We start from the raw sequence: 19087 nt of genomic DNA, 5'->3' as shown, positions 1-19087 counted from the left end.
CAAACTTTTGTGTGCGTACGTTCTTTCGATTGGTTGCTGACGGAATTAAAAAGCAATCAGTTCCCTTTTTGCTTCTCTCCCCCCATACAGAGAGAGTCCCCTGGACTGACTATAGTTTCCTTTTTTTATGCTGGAACACCACATGGAACGCAAGGGGCTGAGGATTCTCTTTTTCACAGAGGCGGTGTCGATGGATCTATAGAATCTGTTGTTAAAAAAGGTTTCCTCCTCCTTCTACTTTTCATTTTACATCTCCTCCCTTCCACCCTCAACTTAGGCCTGTATGGTATAAATCAAGGTCGTAAACAACATCTCCTGGAACTTTTTTTGCGGCGAAAATGTTTGATCCGTTGGAGTCGTGCCGCGTTAAAAAAAAATGGAGACTTCTTTTAAAAAACATATCTAACAGCCCTATGGTAGATCTAGAGAAATAAAACGAAAATACTTGACCACGCCCACACCGTAAAAAGACTTGCACATCTCTATAAGAAAAAAAAAAAATGAGCTGCACTTTAAAGAAAAAACAGATGACGAATGAAAAATTGATACAATTATCCGTGATTGGTTGAGTGGCTATTCAATGGTACATCGGCCAAAGATAATTTGAGCGACCTTCTCAATTTGCCTTGGTTTGTGGCTATCACGGCCGAGAAACGACACTTGATTGCGATGATCCTTGAAAATAAAATGGACCAGGTTTCATCCAACAAAAAGGACTCCATTGATCGCAAAGTTGTTAAAAAAAAAAAAAAAAACCCTCATGCCATTAACTTTCGAGATTAGGGCGTTCCAGCAACGGGAGACGTCCATAAGACTTACATTCTGTGTATCATGCAATATTTATTTCAAAAGGGAGACAGCGACCGGTATATATATATATATATGTGAAAAGCATCATACATATAGATTACGTTGGCTGGGGGGAGTAGGGATCACTTGATACCACCGGGCAAAGTGCACCACAACAGCCTGCGTTTGTAAGGGAATATGGAAAAGTCAGTCAATCGTCATCATCAAGTACGAAAAAAAAAAAAAATGGTTTCTCATCCCATGTTTCCTAGCTGCGTTGCTACGGTAACCGCCTCCAAAATGTATATGAAACATGGTAGCATTCAACTGTATATCGGTAAAAATTAAATAAAAAGGAAGACTGGATAATAAAAGATCAGCGCCGCCCTGGTGTGCGGAACGCTTATTATTCTTTTATGATGTTGTGTGTGTGTGTGTATAAGCGAGTTTGGCAAAAGTTTTCGTCAGATGGTTCTATCTGCTTATTAAATGTTAGATAGGGCCCATTTTGGATAGCACACATGTTGTTGCTTCCGCCAACTTTGTGCCCCCCCCCTTCTCACTCAACTGTATTATGCATCTCTGTGTCGCTTTCGGGCACTTCATATCGAACCGTTTTGTCCTCTCAGTAAACAAACTTCTCCTTTGCGGGGAAAAATAGAATTTAGTTTAATGCCTGCATTTGGAATTAATTGTGACGAAAGTGAATGTAGTGCACGTTCTGGTTCTACATGCGGGTTTTTTTATTATTACATACACCTGGCACTTCACCTGCGCACACACAGCCAATGAGTTGGACGTAGAGGTGTGGGTCATAACAATCGGCAATGTCCTAAACGTGAAACAATAGCAATCTCAAAGTTAATGTATGAATTTATTTAAAAATAGAACACAATAGGCACCTCCCCTTTCATCGGATTTTTTGAAACAATCAAATTGAATAGGGTTGCTCATCAGTTTGAGTTTCGTATAGAAACCGAACGTGCAACAATAGGGCGCGTCACTCAAAACCTTTTTTTTTAAAACATTTCTTTTGTTTTCACGTTATTTATACACGGCGGACAGAAATTCGAGAGAGAATTGTTGATAAACATGTTTTTCTCTCGAAAGGCATATTTTAAAAAAATACTCCCGCAAAAGAATATCCCGCAGAAGCCGCAGGCAATGACTCACGGTCGATTTCGACAGAAAAAACTGACGTGGATATCGTGTGTGTCATTCACTGGCTCGTGAATACATTTATTTTGTTAGGTATTTATCCCCCCACGTTTCTCACATCTGTCATGTCCTTGCCTGTTTTTAGCGTACTGGTTCACCTAGAGAAAAAATAAGAGATATGCAAAACATGTGGCTTAACATCTATTCAAAATCTAGAGCACATCTGGAAACATCAACTTAAATTTTATTTTATTATACTTTGTAATTATAGAGGGTTTTTTTCAAATCGCTCTGTTCCAGATCTTGTCGCTAGAGGTGTTTTTTTACCTGAAAATAACGTTGTTTTTATTGAACCACAATGTTGTTTATAGGCTGCGCAAGTACGCCATCGGATATGATTTTGATTATAATTTTAGCAGAGCATGTGAAAAAAAAAAACTTGGGGCGACTCCCATTTAATGACTAGCCATCTATTTCTTGCATGCACATCGAAGTTTTAAAAACATTTTGAAAAAAAAAAAACATCGACGATGAATAACAAGTTTCTAGCCCTGCGGAACAAAGCCCCCTCTCTCTGAAATGATTATTCATGAAAATTCCACACAAAAGGCCTTTGAGATAAATCGTGCAACAGGGGGGTCGAAATAGGCAACAACAACTCGTGAATTTTGGGCATTTGTGTAAATTACTCCACGTTTGGCGAGAAAAAATAGGTAGTCCTCATTATATCCATATGTGAACACGTCTAGACGACAATCAATTCTTTATTTTATTTAACTGAATTTCCCCGGAAAAAAAAAGACATTGGCATACATAAACCGGTTAGATCGTGTTTCAATCTTGATTTTCAAATGCTTGTATCGATAAGTTTGGCTATTGACCGATGTGTATAACGAATTTTAAACACAACTTTAATTGAAAAAAGAAAATTATTCTTTTGGATGTTTAAAAACGATCCGAGAGGGGAAAATGAGGGGAAACAACTAATGGGTTGCCGAGCATTTAAAGTGCGTGTGTGTCGACGGTTTAATGACGTGGTAAACTGTTCATTTTTTTGTTTTTTTTTAAGGAAAAAATATATAAGTGGAAGAGCATTAAAGAGAAAAAAATGAACGGCGCCATTTTTGCCAAAAGGAAGGCCGGCAGCTGGAAATTTCGAGTCACTCGTGAAATGTTTTTTTTTCTGTTTACACAGACGTGCGACACACCCAACCGCACCCTCAAAAACACAAAAGAATCCAATTCGCAATTATTTATTTGAATAATTGAACCGATTCCAATTTTTTTTTGTTGCCAAACTTAACGAAGAAAATGTTTGTCCTTTTTCTATTTTATCTCCAAAAATAAAATCCACGTTGATTTTAGAAAAAAAAAGAAAACTTTCCATTTCCATAAGACGAAAAAGCTTTAGTGCAGTAGCACATGTCGTATAATGAAGTCTAAAAAAGAAGGTAGTTGTTGAGTTAATGCGTTCGACTTTGGCAGTTGGCCCACCATTTTTTGCCCGTCAGTTAATTGGCGCCGACGTGTCTTTGCGTCCTTGTTATGTTGTCCAGGTTGCCTCAAGACAAACAAAAAAATCTTACATCATTTAAAGTTTTTCAAGAATCGTTTAAAACACAAGATAATTTCCATCCTCCCCGTGTACCGGACATTGTTGTTTACTATCCCTCTGGCCATATTGCAGTAAACACACAGGTATATAAAAAAAAATAGTGTTGCAATCAGAAATGCTACGCACGCATGTGGTGCCCCAAAAAATACATTTAAATGGAAACACACACGAAAAAAGAATAATAAATAAGACTTGAAAGGAACAGGTTCGTGATTATATGGAGATGACAATCGCACAGGGACCTATAAGGTTTGTCAGTGACACACGCCGATATGTTCCTTTTTTGGAGGATAAGAATTGGTGATGCAAGACCCTCATCAACCCAAATAATTCCATCATTCATTTTCTAAGAAATTTTTTTTTTTCAAAAATACAACGTCCGTTATATAGAAAATGTCTTATAATTGCGGCCAATGTGTATAATAAGAAACGTAGAAATAACGAACCCCCTCTCTTTTTTCGAAACAGCTGGTAATCAGATTTTGGGAGGGGGGGGGGGAGAGATGGAGAAAAAAGATTTATATTGAGGGATATAAAAAAAATTCTAGACATACACAGGAAAGAAAAAGGGGAGGATAAACACAGCAGGTTTCAATCAAAAATTCCATATCGGCTCTCTGATAAAATGACGTCGTCTTTTATTTTTTAAGGGTTCAGTACAAAATAAAAAGTTCCAATCTATTTTTTTTTAATTTAAAAAGAATTACAATGTTTTTTTTTGTTCACCCTCATTTGTATTTTGTTATAAAAAAGAAAAGTCGTGATAGGGAGGAGAATCGAATAAACGCCTTTATTGTCTCTCTCCACACTAACATTCGATGAATTCCTGAATGGTTTATTTTTTTCTTGAAAAAAAAAACACACGTCGTGCATTCGACGCGGATCGTTTGTAAAGAAAAAAAAAAAGTTCGTTGTCAATCCGACTCGGTTCTATAACGTCGTTACGCTCGGTCGTGTTAGTCGCGTGATATATTCCCCCTGGAGGCATATAACGTAGACACGGTAATTTAAACTTTTTTTTTTTTGGAAATAATAAAACATTTCTTTAAAAAATAAAAAAAAACAAGCGAATTTTTAAATTGATGATGGGTACCTCCCCCCTCCGGCCTATATACACGTATATTTAACTTTTTTTTTTTTTACAATAGGTATATGACGAAACCCCGTCCCTTTCATTTTTACCTGCTCTCTTCTCTTTTATTTTTTAAGGGACCAATTTTAAAAAAGAGAAAAAAAAAGAGGTAATTTTCGAGTGAATTGCAATTCGGAAACCAATCAAGTCGAAGGGCGCGCGCGCGGCATTTTCAAGAAAAAACAAAACCGGCCTAAAGGTAATTTTATTTTTTATTCCAAGAAAAACCCCAAAGTTTTGTGTACCTGTTTTTTTTTGGGGCCAAGTTATTTCCGTCTTTCTAAAAAAAAATAATAAAACGCGAATTAAAAATGCCGGCCTGTGATGGATGTCATTTTTCCATAAAACAATTTTCAAAGTCTGACAGCTTCTGGTGACGAAGGAACATCCGTATGGCGGCCATTTTGGTTCACGCCGAGAACACGCCTTTTTTTTTTCTAAACAAAAGCATTTTGTTTTTCTGTATGCAACCACTCCCATTTAATCATGATTTCACGAAATTTTTCAAACAAAAAAAATGGACCCAACAGAATGTCGTGTTACATTGTTTAACATCTTTTATGATTTTTCTCAGCAGGAAAGAAGCGATTCAATTGTTTTTTTTTTTTTGAAAAGTCACCCTTCCCGCTGCCGTGTTAATTGAAGAGGGAAATGCGCAGCCTGGCATGAAACTTTTGTTTCTCCTTCTCGCATAAGAGGCGTGAGAAAGAAAAAATGTCGGGACCCTCATTTCTTTGCGCCACAGTCCAATGCGTTATTTTTCTTTTAATGATTTATGTCTGTTACAAGGTCACTTGTGCGGTTCCGACTTTTTTTCTTTTCAAATTCACGCTAATGATCTCTCTCTTTTTTGGCAACTGATTAAAATCCGTCAAGAAAAAGACATTCTTGTCTTATCATGTTTGGAAAAATGTTTAAGGCGCCAGACTTGATGTCACGACGGTAAAAACACAAACGTGCAGACGTCAATCATCATCACCTCTATCTAACTTAAAAAAAAAAATGGGATTATTTCATGCATATTTTTCTATTTTTAATGAAAAAGGAAAAAAATTTTGTTATCCCATTAAAGGTTTGTATTACAATCGATCCCTCCGCCGACTCAATCCAAACATTTTGGCCGAAAAACTAATTTTTTTTTTAAGAACCATTTTCTTTTTCGGGATTGAAATGTTTTTTTACATGAGACAAAAGAGGGGGGGATTTTAAACAAGGCCAACGACGTATCACAGCACCATTCTCCAAACAAAAGAAACACAGTCCCCGATCTTAATTCAAAACAAGAAAACAACACACACACACACACACAAAAAAGAAGAAAATGAGAAATGAAAAAAACCCGTTTGACAAATGTGTGTGTGACTATGTATAATATATAAAGTTAAAGAAAAAGAAAAAAAAAAAATTCGAGATCATTTAAATATGAAAGGCGGCCATCATTGAAGCAGACGACGGATGGTTAGTGTAGTGGGGATTGGACTCCACCACGGATGAATCGTTCCATCTTGCCCAGCTTGTCGTTTCGACATTTGGTTGTTGGAGGATAACAGGAGCTGGGCAACCGTGCCTGGCGGACATCATGGCTGTTGTGTTGTACGGAGCCCATCGTTGAGCTGGAAATGGATTCGATCGAGACGGGCAACAATGACATCCTGACTGGTCCGTTGCTGTCATAGAAACTCGCGCTCGTGCAGCTTCTACAATCCCACAAAAATATTTAATTTTAATATTTTTCACGTTTTCTAACATTACACCACCCGCAACTCTCCAAGTGAAAACGAGTTATTTCTGTGTGACGCTCGGAAATAACTAGCGTACATCTTATTAAAAACTATACGCAATCAACATAGAAAAAAGCGGTCAAGATGATGATTACCAACCGCTCAACAGGAAATGGTTAAGCCACTGCAGTTGTTTTTTATCCCCCTGAAACAACAAGAAATTCTTTGTGTGGTTGTTAACCACCCTCGTACATTTCCTACTTTTTTTTTTGGGAAGAACCCCGGTGGAATTATACCGCAATCAACTTTAATTCTTCCTAGGAGAAAAGCCTCCCGGTGATTTTTTTAAAGCACGACTTTCCCGAAAAAAAAGGGAACCTGATGGCGCGTGAAATGAAATCAAGGTCAGCACTTGTTTTGTTGCAACTTCCTCACGCCGTGAAAACCCAAGGTAATGAGAAAGCGAATGTCTGCACATACGCACGATCTCATCATTAACGACGCCCCTCGACGCCAAATTGGTTCTTCACATTTTCTCAATTGTTTTTTTTTTTCACTCGCGAAAAAATATTACCGCTACCCTAATTTTCTCAAACTTCCTGTCCCGCTACATTAGCCAACTGGAATATAAACATGTTTTTTAAAAAAGATTTTCTTGAAACTCAATCAGCTCGAGTTCCTGTTTAAAACATGGTTGCAAGTTAGAAATCAGTCAAACGGAATAGATGTTAATCACCTTGTGTTTCACAGTAGCCCGATTGTCCCCCCTTGTATCAAATGTCAAGGGGGGGATGGCCACACGCAGGAAATCGATCCTCCACAACTTTCAAAAAAATATAAGAGGAAATCTCCAATAGAAAATGGCCCTCGTATTCAATTTTCAACAACAAAATGGGAAAAGAGCTTTATCTTTGTTTCAAGATGGACGATAAGAAGAGGCCAATCCTTAAAAAAAGTAAAGAGCAAACGAAAGATGGGAACAACTAGATAAAAATGACCCTTAACAGCAAGAGTTCCAAACAGGAAATGCCAGTTTTGGTGGAATATGGACTGTGTTAATGAATTTCCATTTAAAATAAAATATTTTGATTGCAGCAATCGGAAACCCGTTTCCTTTTAACATTCTTGATGACATTTTCAAATTTGGAAAGACCAAAAAAAGAAAATCACCAAATTTGGGCAGACGAATCAGAAAGTTTAAAATCCTCATTAAAATGAAACTTTAATGATTTCTCAGATTAAAAAAATCCGGTCGACATTCATCGTTTCCGTGACTTAAATTCCGGACAAAGTCAGATTGCCCTCCCCCTTTTTTTTTTTACTCCCGGCCTATACGGTTATTAATAAAATGGTAAATAAATGGGACCGACGTCTGTCGCACAGTCCATTTCTTTTGATGAATACTGACGGCGGCAGCGATGGCAGCGGGTGGAATAATTGAATAAACGGACATGGAAGGGAGAAACTTTTTTTTTTCAAAAAGAGATGCGTGTCACGGTGCGCCCGCGCGCGGGTGTGTCACATGGCCGTGACGTGTCTCGTAACGAGGCGCAGAGAATAATAATGAAGCCGATCCTGTATGCAACGTCACGAACATCCTACCTAACTTCCCCTACTCTTCTTGCATTTAAAGTGAAAACCCTCCCCCCCTACGAGCCACTCCCTACCAACATCGCGGATATAATAATCAAATCAAACGTGCATACAGATACGCTGTACATTTTCACATGACATGTTTTATCCATTCCCCCCCTGCGATTGTTACTATTCAAAAAAAAAAAATATATCGTGACTGACCTGCTGGACGAGGATGTTGAGGAGCCGGAAGAGCTGTTGGTTTCATGTGCTGGTTGTATTTTAATTGTTGTTGACGAATGAGAGACGTCCATTGTGGTTCTGATGCATTCATCCAATTATTATTGGTCGGATGATGAGCTGTGGCAATTCGATAAGAGTTGCTGGTCACGGGACTAGACGGATGCTGTTCGGAATCCGTTCCACGGCCGCTATCCTCCGAGCTGGATGAGCTGACTGGCGCCACGTTCATCACAAAATATCCGGTACAATCCGGACGGAATTGAAATTGTTGACTTGATTGTTGCAGCAAAACTTGATGAGTTGCTGTTCTGATGACGGGATTCCATTGCTGCTGCCTTTGTCTTGACGGTGATTCGCGTACGGCTGGAAGAGTTGGCGGGGGTGGAGGTCGTCGAGCAATCAAGAGCAAAGGTTTGGCTCCAGGGGGAGGCCGAGCGACGCGTGGTAAATCGTATTCGATGGAGCAGTCAACCGTCAAAGGCAGAGAATAATCTTTTAAAGGATCCAGCGACAATGGCCGCGATGGATGCACACTTCTTCCAGCTGCGACTGGATGGCACGATGCGTACAGACTCTGTTGAAGTTGAGCAATCCGCTGAGATACTTTGCAACTCGAAGCGGCCGGAATGGCCTCAGTCAATGCATCTTCCAACCTCTTCCGCCGTGAGGCACGTGACTGCTGGCTGGATGTGATGGCTTGTTGTTGAGGCATCAGAAATTGTTGTTGACTATTGCTACTACCGTAAACTGTTGTTGTAAACTGGTCTACCGGCTGATGACAAGGAAGTTGTTGTTGTTGCATTCGGTACTCATTGCTGTTATTCAATTCCATCGACATGAATGAATTCTGTTGTTGTGGGAGAGCCATGGCGGATGGTCGATTAAAATGATGATACACGACGGGCATCGAAGAAGTATTGACTCCGCCGCCGGTAGCCATTAAACTAGGCACTGCACAACAAAGAGCGCTCATCTTAATATCACAAACACGACTGAAAATCAGTAAAACAAAATAACGTTGGCCTACCAACAGAAAAAAGGGATATTCAAAAACAGTTGACTATTAGTTTCAAGTCTCATCTGTATGGTCGGCTTTTGTTATTTTAGGTCTCTCACAAACACACATGAATATCTAGCGCAATAAACACGTTGCTTGTTGACGGCGTGGAAGCTCGTCACCTACTGACACGGACACGCTGCCAATGTTCGGCAGCTCGAGGAGGGAACACTAGCGCCACATAACGGAGAAGTATGAAAACACATGCCGGGATTCTGTTTCGATCAGCGTGTTCGAGGGTGAACACATCCAATGCCTGTGACCTTCACATTTTTTTTCTATAACTGAAAATAACAAAGAAAAAGGAAAAAAAAAAATGGAGGCAGAGAGAGAATTCCGAATCGGATGATCACGGGACAACGACACACATTCTTAATTCAGGCTTATAATTTCCCAATGTCTCTCTCACGAGACACGACAAAAACAAAATGAAGGATTTCTATCATGACAAACATATCTTGGAACCTGTTCATCAATAAAAGAAAGAAATTATACGTTTTTTTGGGTACACATTAAAAATGTATTGCCTTGCCCGACTACCTGGGAAGTTTGGCTGATTGCTCACATGGACGTCAATGCTTTCATTTTTATTCCTTTATCTCGACGAAGGCAGTTAACCTTTTCTTGACACATTTTTAAAAAATACAAAATGTTGGCAAAAACAAAATTTAAGTCATGGGAAAGGCGTTGAGAGAGTGATGGAGTACAACGTGAAATTGGATTCTCGCTGGTCGTCTTCTTAAATCCAGGTAAACAAAAAATATCGGCTCATCACGCAAGGCTTGTCAAACGGGATTATCGTTGAAAACAAAAACGTAAAGCTTGCAATTGACGTATGTGAACAATGAATTTTTAATTGTTTTTGGATGCATCAGGATGACGTTGAAAAACAAAAATGGTGGCAGAGGAGTGGGTTACACCTACCGATTAAATTGCGCGCAATTCATTTCGAGCAAACTTCCTAAAAATTGCCGACAGCTATGTGTTTTCGTCTAGACTTGAATTCATTTCCAAATTTTCGTCAACCTTTCAAATCGAAATCAAGCAGAATTAGCATTTTCACGTTCACACTCTTCCTCTGTTACTTACACAATCGGATTTGGAATCAATTGAAGTGTTGTGTGTTGCTTGACGTAAATGGGATTACGTTTCGCTTGAAAAAGGCCGCTTGCCTATTTCCGTGTGTTTGTATACGTAAGTTTTTTTTTACCTGTGCGTGTTATTTTTACCGAAGGCGTCGTGTCTTGTGCGTTGGAATGACAAAGAGGAGGAAACAATATACACATTCCTCCCTAAAAAAAAAAAGAAAAGGGAAAATTTTATGCGTATAAAAAACATACCCAACGCCTTTTCGCCTTCCATCGGTTTATAACGGCGGACAAAAAAAAAAAATTGTTTCGAACACGTGGCGCTTCCCGCGCGCCACCTGTCGGCCAAGATCAAAAACTCAATCTATATTTGCAGTTTTTTTTTTAATTTTCCGGCCAAATACTCCAAGGATTTTTTTATTACAATACAAATTACTTTTCTCGAAAAAAAATATATATATCTGCGTGTGGTAGCAGGAAAGCACTTTTGGATTCCCTTGACGTCAACTCATTCTAAGAAGATGAAAAAAGCGATCGAATCTCCTTTGTTTAGACCCTTTTTTTTGTGTTTTACGACGTCTGCAGACAATATAATAATACACGCCATGACGTCGTGTCGAGTAGTTCTTTTTCCCCACGTTTTCTTTCTTAGTCACCAAAAGATAAAAGAAAAAGGCTGGGATGCTGAATGGCTGGGTAATATCTTCTGTAGACGTTATACATAAATGACAGATAGACGATAAGATTTTCACAAGAACATTCAAATTATATTCGCCGAAGTGCCGGCAAAAGAATTTTTCTGTTCCACGTCCCATTGGGATATTTTTCAAATCCACGAGAAAACCCCTATTACTATGGAAGAAAAAAGATTAAAAGACATCCATCTTTTTCCTGTTTGATCCTTGCGCGAGAAATAAGTTTGCTTTACCCTCTCTCTGTTCTTTTGTTTTATCTCGGGGAGGAGAACATGTCGCCCCATTGTTCAAGGATCCTTCCCTATCCCCCACTTTTTTTGGTTTTCTGATTTTGGGATGAGTTCAAAATTTTTCTGGCCCTATTCCCGAAATCCCATGAGCATTTCTCTTTTGCTTTCCGAAAAAGTCTTGTTAACCCACCCGTAAAAATGCTTGGCAGACGAAGTATTTCGTTAGGGAAAAAAAAATGCGTCGTTCGCAATGCACACACACGTGCATATTTTTGGATACGATCCCGATCTGCTACGAACCGGTGTCCGACCAGACGAAAAAGACAACCTGTTTATGCCCTTTGGAAATAAAATTCGACATCAAAACATCCTTTATTTATATTTTTATTTTCATGTTTGTTTGTTTGTTTGTTCTGTTCAGTATTATAGACTACGCATTTTCGTAAGTGTTTAGTTTCGTATTCCTTACTTGGACTAGACGACAACGTCGCGAGTCCAACTTGTTTTTCGGCATTCTTATTGCCATTTGTATGTGTAACTTTCCATACTGGTGCAGGGTGGCGGGCGTGGTAGAAGTGTAGTGAATGACCCACCCGAAAAGTCTATCTACGTCGGCGGGATCCAGCATCGTGATGCACGTACCCAAAATTTGTCTCAGCAAATAACACGTTTGCGGTTTGGGAAATGAATAGCATGACGTTGTTCGCCACCTAGCATCCGAAAGCTAAACTGACGTTGAAGATATCTTTGACGAGAGATGGCGAGAAAGAAAGACAAAAGAGATCCGTAACTTCAAATAGTGTCATCCCATTGATAGATGCAGTGACACACAACGTCAAAATCAGACACATACTACAATACACATTAGCAACGCCCAAAATTTTGTGAAATAATTATTCTTTCTATATGTTCTACGATTCCAATTCGAAAAGAAATCAGATTTCTACAATGAAAAAAAACGACTAAAAGGGAATTATCTACGACGTAGTACTTGATAAATTCACTTGACTGAAATTTTAACAATTTCCGTCAACCAGTTGTAAAGATATCGTCCCAATACTGCATCTTCATTCTAAACACGGTGAAATTATTAACGGAAACCTTCAGTATTATTTGCGTTGAAAAACCTGTTGTGGCTCTGTCTCGTAGATGGCGTTGCGACAGTCAAACTTCACTGGGATTCCATTCTACTTGTATGCAACTATCATGAGGGCATGAGGCCATGGCAACAGATCTGTATGACTTGCAACTTTCACGAGTGAGGGGCCAACGCAGTTGGGCCCCCCCTAATTAGTTTTCTATTCGCCTTCATCGAGGAATTGTCGTATTGCTGTGAAATATAATTGACGTTCAGTGTCAAACAGTGTTCGTTTTAAACATCTGTGATAGCAGAAAAAACAAGTGTGTTTTTTTGGCGCCAGTCGGCTATATACGCCATTGGAAAACAAAGTCAACGAAATCCTGTATTTTCCAACATGGCGACGCGCGCTCCTAAGGAAAAGAGGCGGTAAGAAGATACTGTTTTACCAAATATCAACATTGTCTTCTGAAATGTCGACCGTGACATCTGGCACTTCCTGATTCGATAATGCTCATCTTCTTAAACGGCCTAAAAAAATTTCTCAAAATAAGTATTCCATCAGAAAACTTGCCAATTTTTGTACGTAGAACGCAGTAGGTTGGGCTGAAGGGTTTTTATCCCGAACCCAAAGCCTGTGCTGCAGATTACATTGGCGGGCTGTGCGTATACCAGATATGATAAATAGTAGACTGACCAGTTGGCACAAGTGGCGTGAGTTGCAAATGGTTGGAGGTCATCGTTAGATGATGACCTTGTAATCCATCGAAAAAATCTCTTTTTGGGTGGATGTTGTTGCTCCAAAACCGAAAACAAAAAATGTTGTTGACCGAACGATTTGTTTGCCATACCGACTGGAAATCACGTGATCATTACCTATTTCTTGCTAGTTAATATGCATCTCGTGATTTTGGCGGTGATTCAACCAGCATTTGTCGAGTCATTCTCTATATGCATCCCATGTTTCTTATAGTATGGATTCTTTATTTTTTTTCTCATGTTCTTGTTTTTCGTTTGGGTACACGACCCCGCAGTCTACTACCGTGCGACTCTTCAACTAGTCGCGCATTTTCTCTTCTTTATCATTCGCTCAATCCCCGACGCCCTTAAGTGACGTACCAAGTTGTTTGTGCGGTTAAATCATTAAAAAAAAACCTGTTAATAAGGCAAACCTAATATAAATTTCTTTGCACGAATTAGTCTATACGTTGTGTTGTGTTGCTGTGCGTCAGGTCATTGCAAACTTGTCGTTCTACGTTAATAGAACTAAAAATGAACTTCGATTCTTTTTTTCCTATCGCTCCGGCCACCAATCGTTTTCGTTCCACCAGGAATTCGGAGAAGCGCAAGGAGAAATCCCGAGAAGCTGCGCGCTGCCGCCGAAGCAAGGAATCGGAAATCTTTACCGACATGGCCAATTTACTCCCTGTGCCGGCCAGTCTTAGCTCTCAATTGGATAAGGCATCTATCATGAGGCTGACCATAGCTTTCCTGAAAGCACAGTCTCTCCTTGGCAACAGTAAGGAGACTTTTATTTACTCAGTATTCAACTTAAAAAAAGAAGGAGAGAGGGAGAGGTCATTTGTAATCGCATCCAATCGTTTTTCTCCACTTCTATCCATCCGTTTTTGACAGGTGTCCAAGAACTGTGCAGTATGTGGAATGAAGAAAAATGTTCGATGGCCGACGCATGTTGGCCCCAAGCTCTTGGCGGTATGCTATTGGCTCTATCATCTGAAGGAGATATCATCTACTTGACTGAAAACGTAACCCAGCAACTAGGTCTCCCGCAGGTACCAATCTCATCCTTAGAAAAACATACAGATCTTTTTCTTTATTCAGTTTGTTTATTTTTTTTTTCCCCTGGCAACAGATGGACCTGATTGGGCAAAGTATTTACGACTATTGCCACCCGTGCGATCATGATGAACTCCGTGAAGTGCTTTCGCTGCGTCCTGATGGTGATTTAACGCGCTCTTTTTTTCTTCGCCTAAAGTCAACAATAACAGCTAAAGGACGGAGTAATAATAACCTGAAAGCCGCCTCTTACAAAGTATGGGTCTCACACAAAATTAAACCAAAAACTTGCTTGTTGAATTTTCTAAATTTCCTTTTTTTTTTTTCTATTTTGGCACGTTTCTGGACTTTTGCCAGGTTATGAACTGTTCGGGACGCATTGTATTGGCGACCGCAAGCGTTCGTAATGGTTATTCGCAAGAGCGTGCTTTCGATGAAGAAGACGATTTACTAACTGAGGACGATTTGGAACTGGAGGCCAAGGCTCCGACTAGCCACTTTCTCGTCATGGTTGGTGATCCCATACCGCATCCATCCAACATTGAAATGCCGCTGGACAGCTACACTTTCCTTACCAAACACACCTTGGATATGAAGTACAGCTACGTCGATGAAAAGTAAAACGAAATAGATATCCATTTAAAAAAAAATAGAACAGGGCTTTTAACACATTGATTTCTTTATAACGTTTAGGATTTACGAGTTTTTGGGATACACGCCAGAGGATTTGGAAGGTCAGTCGGCGTATCAACTACATCATGCACAGGACAACGAGTCCGTACTCAAGAGCTACAAAACGAGTAAGCTCGGGCGACGCTCGCATTTTTTGCCTAATAATTTCCTGACGTCATTTGTACTCACGTGAACTTTTTGTTTTATCTTTTTGGTACGTAGTGTTTACCAAAGGGCAAATTCAAACCCCTCCTTACAGATTCTTGGCAAGGCATGGCGGTTATGCTTGGATCCAGACCCAAGCCACTCTCGTATATGGCAACCGAGATTCGAGGCCGCAAGCCGTTGTTTGTGTTCATACTTGTCTTAGGTAAGTGGAAATGAAAGTTCATTCGGTACAATCACATTGACTTATCTTGAAATGGCAACTACATCCGTCCAACAGCGAAATTGAGGATGGAGATCAAATCCTATTTGCTAACCAAGCAGAAACATCAACCATTAGTCTTGCCCACCGACCACTGGTTGCTGCTCCTGGACCATCAAGAAAGCCACCCACCGATTGGGTGCCACAGAATATGACTTCTAAGCTATTTGTACCTAAGACTGCTGAGATGAACGAAGGATTCTTGATCTTCGACAAGCAAAATGGCGCTACTGGTATGTCTTACTTTTTCTTAGAACCCCCGTTCGGCGTAAACAAGATGTTGTCATTTGCTTATCGTGTTTGTTTTTAAAAGTCCTGAAAGAGGAGCCGGAGGACTTGACTCACTTAGCCCCTGTCGCTGGGGACACGTGCATCCCATTGGACATGCCATCCGTCAGTTTCCCTAGCGACCTTTTCGATGTTGAGCAACTGACGCCCGAGTTTTTCGATTGTCTGCCTCTAACCGGTTTTGATATCCCCTTGCTGATGGAATCGGAGCAATGGATCGCTAGCGATGGCAGTGGCGCAATTGAGCCGGTCGACTTTTGTGTCCCGCCTGTTATCAAGCAAGAAGATCCATTTATATTCTTTAATAGCGAAACTCCTCTGCCGAGTAGCTCGTCTAATGTGTCGTCACCTCTGGCCTCTAGCGTGAGTTACCCTTTAAAAAATCATTCGTTTAATGACAACTTTTACATCATGAATGTTTCCTATTATAGTCACCAGACAAGGAAGATTACGAAATAGATTATCGGATGACTGTTACCAGTCCATCCTTTATGGACGATACTTTTATGGCGTGCTCAGCATTGAAGAGCTCGAAATCTCCGTTGGAAGAAGAAGACGAATTGGATCGAAGAGCTCCTTACATATCGATGAATGAAAGCGACGATTTGCCGCTATTTGATCCATCTGAGCTTTTTTGTGGTTTGGATTTGGAATGCTTACCCCTGCTACCTATGCAGTAAGAAACAAGTCACATGTTCAGTGACGATTGCACCATTCATCCTCAATTCCTCCTTTTTTTTTTTTTTTTTTCCTCATCCTCGTTTCCTGTGCAGGAAAACGGGTTTGACATTCAGCGAAACGGACCAATGCGTACTCGTCAAGCTGCTACAACAAAATGATCTGCCAAAACCAGTTGGCGGGCCTCCAAAATTAGCGGAATGCCGGCCGCCAGTTGTAAAAGAAAGTAGTCCTCCGGAGACGGTGGCTGCGTCCTTTTTGGCTTCACAACATGCGCACAAGCGCAGCAGTTTAGGTCCGGCTGACGATTCGAATCCCAAGCGATTGAAAGCGCCGACATTGAAAATACCTTCAGCTGGACCGTTGGCAACCCGCGTAGTACCATTGAAGCCGTCGAGAGGCGCCACATCTAGTTTAATGGAATTGCTTATTGAGAGGCCGACGGAGCGGAGCAAGCAATCTTCCAGCGTTCTCCAGAACTTATTGGTCAGTGGTCATGACTTGCAGACGGGGCACGAACTGCAGAAGCGACACTCTTCCTGCAAAGCTGTCTCTTCGTCTTCTTCTTGCTTTGTATCTCTGCTTCCTCCTCCTCAGCTTTCTCTGGAAAAGGTATCTTTTTTTTGACCGATATGGGTCTCACTCCCTTTCTTCGTCTGTCCTTTTGCTTTGTCTATCGAATGGGGTAGGCAGTCCGATTCATTTCTATTTATCCATTGCTTTTTTAAAATCTTTTTTTCCGCTGGGATTATTAATCGCTTTTGCTGAAAAGGGGGGTTGTTCAAATGCGAGTCTTGCAACTAACGTGTCTTTTATGTGGATTGTTTATTTTATTATTTTTGAAATGGTCGTAACGATGGACGAACAATCGTTTTATTTTGTGCAGGTTCAGCAACCATTTCTAAAGAAGCAGTTGCTGATGGAGCAGCAAGACCAGTTTTACGGTGATCGGTTCGACTCGTCTAGTGACGCGGGGAGCGATACGGACACGAAAGTTCGCCATCCGGGAGCATTCAGTTCGTTGAATAATTTCCCTTTTAATATGGACGCGTCACCCTGTTCTTCCGTATCGCTCGATATTGACGCAGATTTCTTTGACACGCTTAACATGTCCGGCGAATTCGTCGCCACCGACGGTGCAACCGAGTGATTTAACAACTTCCCGGTAAAAAACAATAACAGCGTTTGAGATAGGGAGAGTTTGATTTCGTTTTATTTGATCGCTACCAACCTGCTCAATCAAGTGAGGGGAAAAATATTTTCAGGCAAAAAAACAAAAAAGTAAAAATATATTCATTTTTAAAGGGTTGTTTATGCGCGTCGAGCAAAAACGGTAGTCGATGGATACAGGAAACTGTCTTGCAATATGTAGCTGGAAATTCTCCGTAGGTCTAAAATGCCGTATGTTTCCTTTCGTTAATATTTTTTTAGTTTTTCTTCAAGTAGTTCTCAAAAGAAAACTCTTGCCGATGTGAAGGTTAACATCCCAAGCATTTATTTTGTCTAATAATAATTTTTCCCCTCTTTTGTTTTCTCTTACAGTTATCTTAATTAATCAGTGTCTCGTAACAGAAATCCAATTCAAATAGCGCACTTTTGATTTATTACAATTTAAACGTTAAAAAAAAGGAAGAAAATAATTAAAATACCATAATATTGGCTTCTGTCAATTGCTTGTCTCTCTGACTCTATTGATGGTTAGCTCATATTCCGTTCGTCCCTCTGCCCGTCTTTCTGCGTCTCCCCCAAGCTAGGACGATATATTACCGTAGTTGTCTTTCCATATTTTTTTGGTTTCTGTCTCTATTACACTTCTTTTGGGCTTTATTAAGATTAAACGACAGATTGATATAATTCCCATCACCTGCGACAGGTGAAAAATAAAAATATATACACACCTTTAATCTATTAGTTGCTTTTCCCCACCGCTCACTATACTGACTTGTCTTTCCTTCCAGCCTCTTCACCATTTCCCTGGGTTTTTTTTTTTAGGTTAAAAAAAAAAACGATTTTTCTGTTCTTATTTTTAGCTCCCAACCCATTCAACTTATTGCGTTAGCCTGTAGATGGGGCTCATGGTATAATTTTTTCCCCCTGATTATATTCATTCTCTTTTTGCATGTGAACCAGCCGAGTTTATGTTTATTATTTTCATTCGTCTCTCGTCACTTTCCTTCTTCTTTTGCATTATCAGATTCTCACGACCCATATTTGGAACAGACCACATGTATGTTTGTAAAGTAGGAAAGAAAAATGTCTATCGGGAAAAGAAAAATAGCTGTTCCCCCGCTCCCTAATTTTAGTGTTGACACTACCGAAATGTTGCACTTGTAGATTTTGAGAAACGAAGAAGAAAGAAGCTGTTGTCTGTTAAAGCAAAAAAAAAAAATTAGAGACTTGTGAAAGAGATAAATAAATATACTCGGTGACTGCAAATATTCAAAAATGTTGGATCTTTCTGCGAAAGATGTAAAATACGATCGTCGCATAGGGTCCGTCTTTCCTGAGGAACGGTGCATCGTATTCACGACTGGGGGGAGCGGACAGGTTGCCGGAACGATCCACCGCATGTGGAAAGCGGCTGCGTGCCACCTGCTCAATTATACCAAATTCATATGATGGTTTGGTTTTCCGTATTCGTGTACATGTAAATATATGCGCATGTGTGTGTGTGGCTGTAAAATCGAACCCCCGTCGATCCGCCCAATAGCCAAGAGAGAGGAAGGCATTTCTCTGGTTGTTAGTCTAAGGGATCCGCGGATCCGCGGATTACTAACCACCCACACGTTTACACAGCGCACTAGATAACCATTCTAGAGAAAGAAAAGGAACTCGCTTGTTGCG

The 19087-nt window shown here is 40.1% G+C and overlaps 2 protein-coding genes and 1 long non-coding RNA gene across 6 annotated transcripts; 1 reads left to right on the top strand and 2 right to left on the bottom strand.

Annotated features, from left to right (window-relative positions):
• Positions 1-3379: 3379 nt before the first annotated feature.
• Positions 3380-9783, bottom strand: LOC130698528 (centrosomal and chromosomal factor-like). 2 transcript variants are annotated; one of them, XM_059494489.1, is made up of 2 exons: positions 8213-9783; positions 3380-3508 (listed from the first exon to the last, which is right to left on the bottom strand). In XM_059494489.1, exons 1-2 carry the CDS (start codon positions 9204-9206, stop codon positions 3459-3461), a joined length of 1044 nt encoding a protein of 347 aa, XP_059350472.1. In that variant the 5' UTR covers positions 9207-9783; the 3' UTR covers positions 3380-3458. The 2 variants fall into 2 exon arrangements, with proteins under 2 accessions (XP_059350472.1, XP_057377181.1); XM_057521198.2 differs by lacking the exon at positions 3380-3508 and adding an exon at positions 5775-6391 and having other exon boundaries at positions 8213-9544.
• Positions 9784-11055: 1272 nt separating this feature from the next.
• LOC130698584 (uncharacterized) lies at positions 11056-11519 on the bottom strand. The gene is made up of 2 exons (XR_009003304.2): positions 11307-11519; positions 11056-11224 (listed from the first exon to the last, which is right to left on the bottom strand). It is a non-coding gene; the product is annotated as an uncharacterized LOC130698584 (long non-coding RNA).
• Positions 11520-12533: 1014 nt separating this feature from the next.
• Positions 12534-18518, top strand: LOC130698501 (hypoxia-inducible factor 1-alpha-like). Of its 3 annotated transcripts, none has more exons than XM_057521162.2 (12): positions 12534-12810; positions 13713-13900; positions 14017-14174; positions 14255-14434; positions 14536-14795; positions 14872-14978; positions 15073-15220; positions 15296-15510; positions 15591-15928; positions 15997-16241; positions 16339-16729; positions 17130-18518. In XM_057521162.2, the coding sequence occupies exons 1-12, from the start codon at positions 12779-12781 to the stop codon at positions 17391-17393; spliced, it is 2526 nt and encodes an 841-aa protein (XP_057377145.1). In that variant the 5' UTR covers positions 12534-12778; the 3' UTR covers positions 17394-18518. The 3 variants fall into 3 exon arrangements, with proteins under 3 accessions (XP_057377145.1, XP_057377144.1, XP_057377143.1); XM_057521161.2 differs by having other exon boundaries at positions 16339-16855; XM_057521160.2 differs by lacking the exon at positions 12534-12810 and having other exon boundaries at positions 13514-13900; positions 16339-16855.
• The last annotated feature ends 569 nt before the right edge of the window (positions 18519-19087 follow it).

The sequence above is a fragment of the Daphnia carinata genome, chromosome 3, assembly GCF_022539665.2.
Source record: "Daphnia carinata strain CSIRO-1 chromosome 3, CSIRO_AGI_Dcar_HiC_V3, whole genome shotgun sequence".
Lineage (NCBI taxonomy): Eukaryota > Metazoa > Arthropoda > Branchiopoda > Diplostraca > Daphniidae > Daphnia > Daphnia carinata.
This window is presented reverse-complemented; position numbering and strand designations above follow the sequence as displayed.

Excerpts from the sequence above, each read along its gene's own strand:
- LOC130698528 (XM_057521198.2), bottom strand. The coding sequence starts at position 9,206 with ATGAGCGCTCTTTGTTGTGCAGTGCCTAGTTTAATGGCTACCGGCGGC. Across the intron at positions 6,392-8,212 it reads TCAACATCCTCGTCCAGCAG|AAGCTGCACGAGCGCGAGTT; the intron begins GTCAGTCACGAT and ends GTGGGATTGTAG.
- LOC130698501 (XM_057521160.2), top strand. The coding sequence starts at position 13,654 with ATGAACTTCGATTCTTTTTTTCCTATCGCTCCGGCCACCAATCGTTTT. Across the intron at positions 14,979-15,072 it reads ACTCAAGAGCTACAAAACGA|TGTTTACCAAAGGGCAAATT; the intron begins GTAAGCTCGGGC and ends TTTGGTACGTAG. Across the intron at positions 16,242-16,338 it reads TTACCCCTGCTACCTATGCA|GAAAACGGGTTTGACATTCA; the intron begins GTAAGAAACAAG and ends TTTCCTGTGCAG.